Genomic DNA, 14169 nt, shown 5'->3' with positions numbered 1-14169 from the left:
TCCATGAATCTACAGATAACTTCCTTCCTGCCTCTAAACTGCACCTTCAAATGAACCTTCTCCTCATGAGCATTCTTAAGATTTCCTACTAAAAGGCACTTCCTTTCTAGTAATGACTTCAGGTATTTTCAGGCAGTGTTCGTAATATTCATGCACTTCTTCTTGAACAAAGAGAGGTATTTGTTTTCAAGTGTGTATGGTTAGATTTTGAAATTCCTTTATTTAGGATTCTGAATAGAGGAGTAAAGACAACACGAATTTGAACTCCTCTGTACAGTTACTGAATCCTATACTCAGGTCCAGGCTGCAAACCCTCCAGGACTACCAAGTATGACAGCACACCTAAGTCACGAGCAGGTAGCCTCATAGAGGTCATTCCTTCTCCAGAAATCTTAAGCCTGCGGTTCTCTTATGCTGACACTGTGGTTTAGATTAGATATCAGACAAAATTTCTTTACTGAAAGGGTGCTCAGGCACTGGAATAGGCTGCCCAGGGAAATGGTGGAATCGTCATCCCCGGAGGCATTCAAACAGCATGTGGATGTGGCACTTAGGGATATGGTTCAGTGCTGAACACAGTAGTGTTAAAAGTTGGACTCAATGATCTTGAAGGTCTTTTCCAACCTTACAATACGTTTCTCCAACTCATGAAGGAGACAAGTGCACCCTTAAGTACTGAAGTACCTAATCAAAGAAATATACACCAACCAGAGCTGCCTACAAATCTGGCCCTTGGCAACTTGTTTTGCTGTAGAATTTCCAGACTCATAACATAACTTATTCCCAAGCATAAGCATCTCCCAGCTCCTTGTTTCTGTAGACATTCCAAAGGAGGATAGAGAAATAATCTAGCATTTTTAGCATTCTTAAAACTCTGCTGCCTGACTGTATGCACGAGAAGAAATCCAAAAAGCCTCAAATCAGGCATTACTGAAAAAGAGAGACAAGCATTTTCATTAGCTTTGGTTCTCTTCTGGGTTTTGTACTGCCCTCTCATTATTCCAAAGCTTCAAAATGTATTTTTAGTAACAGAATCTGTCTTGATAAGGAAAAAAGGGTTTTTTCCTTTTCCCCTTGAAATTTCTTTCTATTACTGCCTTGCCAGTGAGCACACAGCCCTAGAAATATGAATTTGTTATTTCACTAGTAGTGATTTTATACCATCATACTGAACAAGATTTGCTCAGAGGCCATGCTGTGGGTTGTGGTTTTCCTGTGAAAGAGGTCATATTTCATGTATTTTAACCAGTAAAAAAGGTCACTTGTCATAGCAGCTTTTAAAGTTTGCTAAATACTCAGACAAAACCAAATGGCACAAATTGAGATATCACACAGTTCCAGATACCAGACTCCTGTCATTTGTAAACAACAGGAAACAGGATGAGTGAAAACTGCCTCCTCTGCATATAATTGAGGTGATGACCTACCTTCTTCCACCTGAGGAGGGACTAGAAAGGATGTCACAGCACTGTTAGACACCTGTACAATGTCAAATGTTCAATGCTGATATTGTTTGACAGCATGTACTGTGTATTTATTGCCTCAAGCAGGACAGATGTTAGTGATGTGGGAGATGCTAACTTTCTACTCTTTTAAGAACACACATTCTACTTCTCCAGTAAGTCAGATCTGGCAATGACATTACTTGCAAACTGACAAAAAAATTAGCAAAAGTACCAGGAAAACAAGTCCAGTAATTCTGTAATGTGGACAATCCCATTGCTTTTAATTCAAAACCATGCTATTAATCCACAAAGATGCTTGGTTGGAAACTCCTAATCATAAGAAGATTACTTTTCCTTGACAGTACCATTTTGTACCCAAAGTCACAAAACAGTGAATTTAAAGAACTGACAAAGGAAAAGTAGAGAACAGGGGAGAATCATAATGATGAACACAAATGTGAACTGAATGCAAATGAAAAAGTGCGGACTCCTGCACTATGAGCACACCTGGTGACATGCTTGTCACATTAAACACGTAATTAGTTTGTAATAGTCTAAGCAATACAGAACTGCTGGCAAGTTATGAACCAACAGAGTAATTGGATACGATTCTTCTCACCATAATGTTTTCTAAAGGTACATGAGCCAAAAGCAAGGTATGTGAATTGGTCTGGCAGCTGCTCCTTGCAACTCTTTCACCCCTAAAACAGCCTCTTCTGATAAAAGTGTTGACACTGTTAGAAAGAAAAGGTATGCACATGTCTTTCCACAAGACACATGACACATTGTGGATAAAGAAAATGGGGAGGGAAGGAAATGTGACTGGGTGCAGCATGCACAGCCCTGAAATGGTCCCAAAATAAGCTGTGGGACCTGACTCTGGCAAGATGTATTTCTCTGACTTGAATCAGTTTCTCTCTTTTGGGCTGCACATTAAATAGATTCTGTAATTTTTTAACCCAAATTAAGCAGCTTCACATGCAATGTCCTCACTTTTTAGTATTACAAAAAAGACACTGTGTGCAAACGTTTCAAAAAGTTCATTTTTGGTTTCTGTGGTTAGCCCTACTCTTGAAAGCTTTACAAAGGAAGTCTGAAAGTAAAATACTGTCAGGTGCTCATTCTGAAGTTGAATCTCACCCTTGTTAAACTTCATACTCACAAGAGTACTCATGGCACTGTACAATTATAGCTGCACAGTTATGAGAATTTGCAATGAATCCCATGAATGTGTTTTCTTTCTCTGAAAAGACTGAAGGACCTGGCCTATAAAACCAGCTTCAGGTGAACAGGAAACAAATTTTCTAAGAAAAAATATGGCATGAACAACTGCATTAAATGAGAAAAACTCACCAGATCTTTCTGTTTTTCAAATTCCCTCGAGGCTTTAAAGTTTAACTCTGCCTAGCAGTGAAATGGGTCACCAAGTTTAAACTTGAAAGTTAAGTATTTCAGCTTCTGTTCTGCTGTTTATTTGGACTGACAATGGTACAGTCACACATTAGAGACAATTCAGTTTACTCCCGTACAAGAGTTTCATTACTAACTGTAAGCTAAAGTAGCCCAAGGCTGCAACCAACTGAACACAGTCAACTAGGACCATTTTCTTCTTTAGTTCCATGACACAAAAACACAAAGTCCTAAGAATGTTTCTGTAGGAACAGAGCATATGCAGAGGCTGTAACCAGTTACAGGGTTTGTAAATTTATGTGATATAGACTGTATTCATAAACTGAGCATATAGCCAGGTGAAATGTAAGTACACTGTAAAAAGATCCTCACTATAAGCTGGATAATTAAATAATGTAAAATCACAAATGGAGTCAGATAATTAAGTACACCCTGCAGCAGAATTGCCAGAGGTGAGTGCATACTCCTGGAGACACGCCATCTGGTAAATGGTTCCTAAGTAAAATGTCAAACTACTCACAGCTTACAGAACATGGGTTACTCTGCGATCCCTTTCTACGTTGGTAAGAGAACAAAAAAAGCCCTCTCAGCATCTTAAAAATTCTGGACTGCAGCTTCATTTTTTCCTCTAATTAAATGGATTTAATCAGAGGTAATAGCTATGATAGATCAAAACCAAACAGTCTAATGCAAGAATTGCTGTGCACTGTAAGTCCAGAATTTCTGGCTCTCATGGCAGAGCAATTAAATTTCTGTCATCTTTCTGTAGCAATGTGACTGCTGTAAGCAAGTTATAAATTTCAGGCTCATTTTTCTGAGTTGTTCCACACATTCAAGATTATACATTCTTACTACAGCTCCTACAAATATGATGAGCTTTCTCAATATTCTGAAACCTGCTCTTAGGGAAGTTTCTGCTTTCTTAGCAGCAGCAGTTATGAGATTTTAATTCTCACAACAAAACTAATTTCATGATGTGCCTTGTCAAAAGCAGGAACCTTGCTTATTCAGAAGTACAGAAAAACCTTGAGTCAGGTCTCTGATGCTTGATGCTATCCAGGCCTCCTATTAAGTCCTCCAAATAGGACTTCTCTCAATCTCATCCTTAAACATTTTGCATTCATCTAAGGCCTGTCCTACTTTTCTTTTGCAATTGCTAGAGACTTAGAAATAAGCTTGATGAGAAAACTAAACTCAGTTCATAGGTGTACAACCAAGCTTATTTGTGTTCTGAGAAAGAAAAGGGTGATGTCCTCATCAGAAAAGAGAGTGGTTAAGAGGTAGCTGAGGAACGTGAGACATAATTCACGGTTGCTTGGACTTCATCACAGTTCTTTCAGCATCATTACTGTTAAGTGTACTTTTTTTCCAAGGCCCTACAGATACAAATTACTCTCAAGGCAACTAAATGCATCATCCCAAAAGCTGAGGACTGAGAAGGCAAATGAAAGAAGTACATGCTCATTTCTGCCACCTCCTACCTCCCAGAAGTGGGATCATATCACTAGCATCCACCAACTCTCTTTGTTATCCCACTCAACAAACACAAATTCTTTTCAAAGAGAAACAAAGGGCTAAACTGAGGTGGAAGGGGAAGCACCACTGTATTTCCTTATATACCAATCCAAGTGCAGGTCCTGCCTGCATGGCATACAGGCCGAACAGAATCTACAGCCTGAATTAAGATCTATCTCTGCTAGAAGACTTGTTTCTCATCTACTTTGCTATGATGTTAAAGATGAGAAAAGTAATCACAATGGCAAACCTAAAAAGCAGAATTGCATACTTATTGAAGTAAACAGAGCAAAAAGGCTTAGATTTTGTTCACAGTCCAGAAATTTATAGAAAGTCTATAAAAACTAGGAGGAAAAAAAAGAAAACCATGTCCTGTTATTTTAACAAGTGAAAGATAATAATTTCAGATTTCCAGACTTCTATTTACTCTGTAGAATGATGAATGTGTACTACCTCAGTTACATATGTAATCAGACCCCATTTTGATTTCCATAGAATCACAGAATATCCTGAGCTTGAAGAAGCCCCAAGAAAAACACCATGTGCCTGAGAGTGTTGTCCAAACCTTCATGAGCTCTGACAGGCTTAGTGCTGTGACCACTTCTCTGTGGAGCTTGTTCCACTGCAATTAGATAAGTGAATCGAATGAAATCTATAGAATGAATTTACAGAAAAAAATTGGAAAACCATCAAAAGACAATACTTGGCAAGAATAATTTATTTATCCTAATGATTTTCAAGCATAAATGGTTACTATGCATGTGAAAATACGCAATAATAAATATCTCATATAGTAATGTGCCTTACTGGATCCTCCCAATGATGAGGTACAGCAGCAACTCTCCAAGAGCACACTCCTGCTCCTCACATTCCGCTGTGAAGATATTCAGCGCCAATGATGCGACATTTCTGAAGCCCTCTGACCTTTTCTACCCTCTTTACTAAAATTTATTTATTCATTTATATGGCTCCTATGGTTATACAAAATTATCACAGTTGTTTAAAAAGGTCTGGACTAGGTGATCTAAGGAATTACTGCTATTAACAGTGGGAAGGAATATGAGAATGTGTGTCTATGTAGATAGCTATCAAAGGAATTACTGAAGAAAACAGATATTAAATAAACACAGTACTTTTTGTGAACAGTCTTTGTTTGCGAATCAAAATCATAATTAGCAGCACAGATTATCAGGATTATTAATTTCTGCTCCCTCTACTAGTTAATTGACCCTATAACCATAAAAATAATGATAGTTTGTTCAAAATCTCCAGATTGTTGTGTTGCAAATCAACAGTCCAAAAATCTGAAACCAAATTATATTATTAAAAACAAACCTCATACACAGCAGACATTAATTCTAAATGTCACCTAAACTCATCAAAATGTCATAACAGAAGCAAAAGGACTTTGCAGTTTAAAAATATGTTTCCTATTATACCAGCTTGTTTGTGCGCCCAGTTCACAGACATTTCACTTCCCTCGGAATTAGAAGTGCAATTAAACATTTCAAATTATGAATCATTGTAAGAAACCACTGTTAATTGGATTTTTTATTGAAAGCTCCTTTTTTCTCTTCCTCATACAAAACATCAGAAGCAAGCAAGCTGCAAAGCAGCCTCGATCACAGGACAAGTTGGGCTGTAAGGCAGGGTCTGGCAGCCCACCCGATCCACCCCCACACGAAGCTAACTCCAGCATAATTCAAGGTCTGAGTATAAGCAAACATCAAATCTGTGACAAAAACCAGCAAAACTCAAAAATCATGGGATCTGATCATAATTATTACTTAGCCACAAGCAGCATATTCTCTGGGTAATGCAAATGTCACTAGCAGCTTGAATCACCTAAAAGAACCAAAGAACACCTTATTTCTGAGCTTCGATGGACTTATACCTCTGGGACTCTGCATTTCATCTAAGCTGACAAAATATACTCTATAAATATTTATTTAGCATATAGCAGATTTCTTTTTATTTCACAAAGTACAAATAATATCCATATAGCCAAAGATTTTCTGATTACATCTCCTGGAAAGATAATTTAAATACTAATTTTAAATGTCAGCTTCTGAATAAGAGCCATTTAAATGTTCTTTAAGTGGTGTGAGTTGTAGTAAACATTAATGCATAATTAAATTTAGTTAGTAAAAGTGAAAATAATGGCTGATTTCATTTACCGTGCTCAGTATGTTTTTTTATTAATAGGCTTTAGTTTTGTAGATGAGCAAGAGAAACTTCTATTGTCATATACAGATTAGAAATGTAAACACTTAACACTTCCCACAACGACTGACTTCAGAATTGATTATTATCTCAAAAAGGCAAAGAACCAGCGTGATAAAGAGCACTACTGCCCCCTAATGAGCCAGCCCACAAAAGCTCCTCTGTAACAGCATTTTTTGTCTTTCCTAAGATAACTTCATTATGTCCATGAGTTATGAAAAAAAAAAAGCAACAAATTAAGACAGCCATTAAGAACATATAAATTAAATTCACATCACATCTCTGTGCAAAAGGTACACCATAATTTTGAGGAGAAAAAAAAAGTACCTAGCAGTGATGATTTTCAGGTAACAATACTTAGCGCACCAAGAGATCATGAAGATGCAATGTACAACAGAAAAATTATGTTCCCACACTTCTGTTAGTATATAAATAGATATTAGTCAATCTTATTTACTAGGATATAATTATTCAGAAAAAACCCTGTAGTTATCTTCACATCAGATTTTTAAATTTTAGTGTCTATACTGTTTTCTTATTGCACCGTTCTACCTAAATGCCAGTCACAAATCTATTCCAGGCTTGTAATTATTGCAAAGTAATTCCGATCTTGAAATCTAAACATACCCACAAAGAGAAAAAGAGAAGAAACAATCAAAAAAATCCACTTTCTGAATTCTTCTTGTACAGGAAACAGAAGAACTTTCTGTGTCATATAAAAGTGACATTTTTTCCTTTTTATTTTTTTTAATTGTTCTGCCACAAGAACCGAATCTGTATGCGATGCTGCCCAATGCAGCTTGGGCGTAAACTTTGTCTGGTTCCTGTATGCACATTTCAAAAATACAGATTGCAAATGCTGAAAAAAAATACAACTGTTGCAAGTCTTGTTGAGAAGCACAAACATAAGCTGTGTATTCTCCTTCTATTTCACCACAAATCGGAAAGCAGAACTGAGTTCTGATTTCTCCCCTCAAACTTCTTGTGCTGAATTTTCCATAGATAAGCATTCTGACAGACACTACGGAAGAAAAGACTCCAATTTCCATTAGCAAGATACGGTTAAAAGCAAACCGTGTCTAATTTGAAACATTCTGGCTAACAAATGAAACCAACTTTGTGAATAAAAAATTATTAAAGAGTTTGGCACTGAAACACCTCCAGCTGCTAAAATTCTTGAACTTAAGACTCTACCTTAAAACCACCAAATACTGGCCTTCTGTGGCCTCACATACAAAGTAATCATTCATATAATACATAATTAGCACAGAAAGGTTGCAAGTGATGAGTAATGTCTTACATAACTACACACATGGCAGAAGGCTGCAAGCTGCTAGGTATTAAAAGCAAGAAGTACCAATCACATGCTATGTGATAAAAATAAATTATCTACAAAGATATTGTAAAGACCTAAAATAACCATATTCCATGGTATTTCTCCTGTTACAGCCCAAGGTGCTGGTAACATGGCTCTCAGTCTGCTGAATATGTATGCTATTATACCAGTACTTCACAATTTCAAGTGTTTACTATAACCTTCATGAAATGTAAAACTGAAAACATCAGCAAAACTAATAACAATCAAGAGTTCCAACAGATGCTTCAGAACTTTAACATAAAGCCATCACCACAACTCATTCCACCTCTGTCCAAGGTATTTCTTACCTTTGAATCTTCATTGCTCACTCCCAGCTCTAGCACAGCTTGAGGAGACTTCAGCTTTGCTTGCTTGGACTCTGCCATTTGAAGATTAAGCTGCCATCCAATTGTCTCAAGCTATAAAACAAAAATTTAGACTACAATCAAATGGCACAGAAGCACTGAAGTCAATTTGCAACACTGCCAGTGGTATGTGTCAGTGAACACTGTGTCAGGCTTTACAAATGTTAAGTACTTGTATACTATGCATATTCCACAGATTCTCCTGGGCTCCAAGACAGATTTGCTTCTTTCTTGTCAAAGTTACCATTCAAACTGCCTATGACTACTCGATATAAAGCACTCTCCTATGCCTCAGATCTGATGGAACCAATTCATAGAACACAACTAAGGATCCAGAATAAGGTCGTTTCCTCCCCTTGTGGAAGTTTATCAGAGAAGTTGCAGATTTAATTTAGTTTCATATTTATTTTTCTTTTAGGAAAAAGAAAAAAATAACCAATAAATAGTAAACCAGTTAAAAATGGTAATTTCTTAATCAACAAATCTACTCATGTGTGTTGTACCATATACAGATGTTAATGACAAAAATAATTCTGTTCTGCTTTTTGAATCACTACTGCTGAAATGCCAAAAACCAGCTAAGCATGTGAGCAACAGAATTTTTAATAGAAAGTTATAGAAAACCACATTTTAAATTGCTTTTTAATCATCAATAAAAAATTATATTCAAACATTATCAAGATATACCTCACACATAAATGGAGCACACAAGAACAGAACTACAAGACTTTCACTAAATGGCCTATCTGGCCTTCCTGAGTAAAGAGAAGTGAAAATACAAAGATTTACCATCTGGAAAGATAATGTACACACAAGTTCTTTTTAATCTAGAGTCTCCCATCCACTAGTAAATATTGTGGCTGACTTGGTAAAAGCAGAAATGTGGCACATCTCAGTTAATCTCACACCAGTCCAGATAAAATCACTAACAGAATAAAGCCATGCCAAAGGCCCTGTACTGTGAACAGCAATACCTGCCCTGGATCCTACAGTGACAGTAATCTCTAGATGAAAGATAACAAAGGGTGGCAAAAACATCTTCCATGGGCACGGCTTCAAGACAGAACATCCAAAATTTATTGCAGCTATACCATTTACATTTACACATTAATGTGTGTTATATTACATTTCTTTGTATGCTACATCAATACTATAACTATGTCATCATAACTATGTAACAAACACTGAAAGCCACATGACTAAGCAAAACAAAAGGAAAATTATCATGACACTGCCAGTCCAAGAGGGCTATGGAGTTTAGCCAAGGCCAAAGTTAAGGGAAAGAGGCAGTGTCAGACTGACTTTAAGTACAGAAACAGGACAGTAGGAAGAACTTCAGCAGGTCAGCCTGCAGTATGTCAGCTGCTCTGCAATCGATTAGGGCTTCAATCTGTGATAAAAATAAGTAAGTTTACATTTTAATCAAATCAATGAAAGCATGCAGACAACACAAAGAGACTTGGTGAAGATGCGTTAAGTCTGGTCTAGCTCATTTTGTGGTAGGCATAGCTTTAGTAACAGTATGCCCACAGCCTATGAATTAGAGGCTTTAAAGAAAAGTTTTATAAATTATAAAAGCAGATGAATTTTTAATCATAATTCTGCTTTGATTTCCTCTAACTTGATTACATCTTGGTTGGTAAAAATACCAGCACATTGCCCTTCTCACGCAAAAGTAAAAAACACTACAAAGTAGATTCTGTGTACATGTTCAAGTCAATGACACTAATGGACAACTCTGCTAAGCCCCTGTGCTGGTCAATATTTTCCAGATAATTATACCAGAATGATACAGCTAGAAACATCTTTCTCTCCACAAACTTCAATAAAATTTAGTAAAGAAATTAACTCCGGTTCTCTCAGGAGCATGAAGATACTACCTTACTCTCGTTTTTTTATCGAGAGAAAAAGTTTAGTTCAGTTAAAGAAATTGGTAACAGTCAACAGAAAAGGACTCAAGTCCTGACTTATGATGGGAGCAGCCCAAAGCAGGCAACCAGGAACAGTACCACCTATTGATAGAACACCTGGGCAGTAGGGTCAAACACAGGGACAGCAAGCAAGCTCAGGCTCTTAGTCCTGCAGTCTCTCAAGTTCCAGCCCTGTGCTCCTCTATTTAGAAAGGACTTCCTATCAGCTGCTTCAACAGTTCATTACAGCAGTATGGAAACCAAGCCTTAGACAGGTTAGCAGCTTTTTCTGCATTATAAAACAATGCCACTAGAGACAAAAAAAATATCCCAGAAAGTCTGACTTCTAAGACTTTTCTGAAGTTGTTAAATAGTGTACTCTATGTAGCATGTTCTTAATGTTGTAGCATGAAGAACAAACCATCAAAAATAAATAAATAAAAATTTGTGTCTTCTTTTTCACTTTTAATACACATCTATCCCAGAACATCATAGAGGGCTCAGAACAAATACAATCTACATGGCAGCACAGCGGCCTGAGTTTATAGCTGAACAGCAGCCATAGCTCTTGTTTTATATTGCTTTACTTTAAAATTACTTGTTTTCCTGTACAATTCATGTCTCTTTTCTGTTTTAAACACAGTTGTATGAGGACAAGTTTTGATTAATAAATTACATACTGCCTAAGGCTTAAAAATGGTCTATTTTCTTGAAAGAAAAATGTCACACGTATTTGGTTATGGTTATGTTTACTTAGAAGACATTCAACAGCCTGAAATGTCAATTAACCTTTTGAGAGTGGTGACATGTCTTTGCATGGCATTTGTGTCAAGGCACAGTATTTGTTAGCCACAAAGTGGCATACATTTTAGAGCCAATTTTTTTTCAAATATGAAAGGACTACAAAATTATTTTCTACAAGAAGTCTTATAACAGAAGTGAAAACAGAATGATGGAAGAAACTATATGGTGCCAGAATCTGTGACATATTAACTGAAAAGCATTTACTGGGGAGGGGCAGAAGTATTTCTCCATAACTAGCATGAAAACAAAGCCATGTTTTTAGCTACTATAGACCTTTAGCTTCTTTTTACAATTTCTTATCAGCAGTTTAGAAATGTGCTGGCTACCTTGTTACTGCAACAATAAGCACTGTGGGAAATGTACTATTTAGTGCTGTAACTTCTCACTGGTATCTCTGGCACTTACTTAACCTCAGGGTTATGTTTAGAAAACGAAAAACAACAGGTGCAAGCTGGAAAACAAGGAAAAAACTATAGATACTAAATAAAACCAATAGTAGTAAACATGTACAAAAATGCTTCAGATCTGCTCCATGAACCCCGTGGCAAATGATTCATGGCAACAAAGTTACACAGAAGTTTTTGACAACCCCTGTAAATCCTCAGTTCCTGTGTCCATTTTGTTTCACTCAGGCTTCCGAAGAGGATGTCATGACACCCAGGACTGAGATGGAAGAACTTACACACTTCCCCCTTCCAGCACTCACTCAGTACTAGCTGTAGAAGAGATAAGGCGTTATACCTGCTAAACCAGTTGTGTACCTACAGACACAGTGCTTCTCAGTGACCACCCACAACTGTCCCAGGTCAGATCCACATTAGAAAGCAGTTAGTTCTCCTATTAAAAGAGGATCTGACCCTTCAACTGTAGATGAGCGGCACCTTTACAGGTACATAAATATATCATCTCTGTTCTATTATGAACTCTATGATAGCCACAGTCATTTTCCTCCAGTGTAAAACATGGGATCTTCCAACTCATGCCCACTGTCCTGTCCACCACACTATTTTCCATGCTAGATAGCAGAATGTAGTATTTTACATAATAAGACAGGATCACCAGCAATCTAGCATAACTATGGTAAAACACCTGGGTCAAAGTCAGTCTCTGCAAAAAGCCCATGTGCACTAAATGTCAAGACAGCTTTCACAGCTTATCTAATATAAACTTCAAGCATGATCCCCAAACAAATCAAGGATTTCACATAGCCAAAATTAACATCCACAGAATCCACCATTTCCCTCATCATTTACGGCCCATTATGTTTTTATATATTCTCTTGTCTCTTGCTGGCATATTTTTACCATAGTTACTTACTTTCACTTTTAATCTGCCCATAAACTTTACTAAAAATTAAACCCAAACTGGGAAGAAATTCAAGGAATCTGATAAACATAACAAGTTTCTATATTAGTTGTCAAAAAAAAAAAAGTTCTCTTAACTACATAAATATATACTCATTAATGAGAAATCCAATAAATGTTCTTTGGCAAAGAAATTCAGGCTAAACACAATCATCTTAACTATATAAGAACCAGGCTATCAGACTCAGAAATAAAGGACTACGACTTTGAGAAGTAAAGTAGACTGAACGTCCAGAACAGTCATCCTTCAAGTTGGAAGGACCAAGAACAGAGCTAAAGTGACTGAGAAGCTCACATTGAAAAAGATGTTGGTAAGAACCCAATTTGAGGAAAGAAAATAAGTGGAAATATTGTGAAATATGGAAAACTAAGAGTGGGAACAGAATTTCAGAAAATATGCAAGCACCTAAAATGTCTTCCCTAATACTTCCAATTTCAGCCATTCAAAATATCTGGAGCAGGGTGCAGTACTTCTAAAGGAAGACAGGAGAAAAAGGTTTAAATGCTCAGTCAGTACCGGAGCAGGGAAAGGGGATATTTTTTAGTTTTGGTCTTGTTTGATATAATGAGATCACACCTCCTGTCTATTGCTATACCTAGGAACACTAGAAAACTGGAGTTTTCCTACAAATTACCTGCTTCCAGAAGGTGGAGCTTTCAGAAGGTCATCTAATGTCTTAACAAATCATTATGGAAACTAGAGAAGACTAGTATTACAGCTCTCAGAACTGATTGATACAGCACAGCTTACTTCTTACCACAATGCAAGCATGGTGCCATAATACCATGCAAATTTCCCCCCCACAGCTAATCTGTGATTTGGCACCTATTTACCCTTTAGAAAGTGCTTTAAGTATTAGCTCAGAGAAAGCAGGAGCAACAATGAGTAAACAAAGCACTGAACCTGCAAGAATTATGGTACAGAAATACTGCTTGGACACATAAAATCAACATGACTGCAGTTTTTATAACCACCAGACATTTACACAGTTATGAAACAGCCAATTACTTTATAGTTCTAATTTAACTCATTATGAAGATCTAATTACTCAGTTCAGGTTCCTGCACTCCATTCTCTTGGCAAAATTTTCTGCTTTCAGAACACACATCTTTCACTAAATAGAACAAAATATTGTATACTTCAGGTCTGTGTAATCCTAAACCATAAAATCATAGTCTTCAGTTAATGTGAGAATAATGACATTATATTCAGAAAACATATATGCTTCAGAAAATGTGGGCAACTAACCAGCATTATGGGTTAAATACTACTTAACAAGCCACTACAGACAAACTGGCAACAGAAAAGATTATGAAGACCCTGGCATATCCATTATTAGCCTCTCTGAAAAGGAAATTACCGTTAGCATTTGTACAGGGAGAAATATAAATGCTGATTAACATTTAGCAAACAGAAAGAAAAAAAATCTCAAAACTAGAGTTTCATCTTGAAGTCCAAAAAGTAAGAAAAGCACACTACTGGGCTGAACTTATTAACAAGCCTGATGGGCAGAGAATGCAGAAGCAATTCTAAACTGGCAGCAGTGTTTTCTGTAGTTTTATGCTTATGAGAGAAAAAAAACTTATGAAACCTCTGGATTGGAAAGGAACACATAGCATAAGCAAACTAACATATCCAATTTGTAGAAGTCTACTACTACTACAACAAAAAATGTTTTCAGTATTGCCAAAACATAATTGGTAAATAAAAGTGGTAACATTACTATATATTTGTTAATATTTGAAAATCAGCAATACAATAATACAGATTTTCAA

The 14169-nt window shown here is 36.7% G+C and overlaps 1 protein-coding gene across 1 annotated transcript in view; it reads right to left on the bottom strand.

Moving 5' to 3' along the window:
• Positions 1–14169, bottom strand: part of COMMD10 (COMM domain containing 10) — a 108179-nt gene that overhangs the window by 78583 nt on the left and 15427 nt on the right. The window contains exon 5 of the mRNA XM_032676109.1: positions 8259–8369. Within this exon, the coding sequence (XP_032532000.1) occupies positions 8259–8369 (111 nt within the window). The remainder of the gene's footprint in view (positions 1–8258; positions 8370–14169) is intronic.

The sequence above is a fragment of the Chiroxiphia lanceolata genome, chromosome Z, assembly GCF_009829145.1.
Source record: "Chiroxiphia lanceolata isolate bChiLan1 chromosome Z, bChiLan1.pri, whole genome shotgun sequence".
Taxonomy (NCBI): Eukaryota; Metazoa; Chordata; class Aves; order Passeriformes; family Pipridae; genus Chiroxiphia; species Chiroxiphia lanceolata.
The sequence above is the reverse complement of the archived record's forward strand: the minus strand, read 5'-3'. Positions and strand labels throughout refer to the sequence as shown.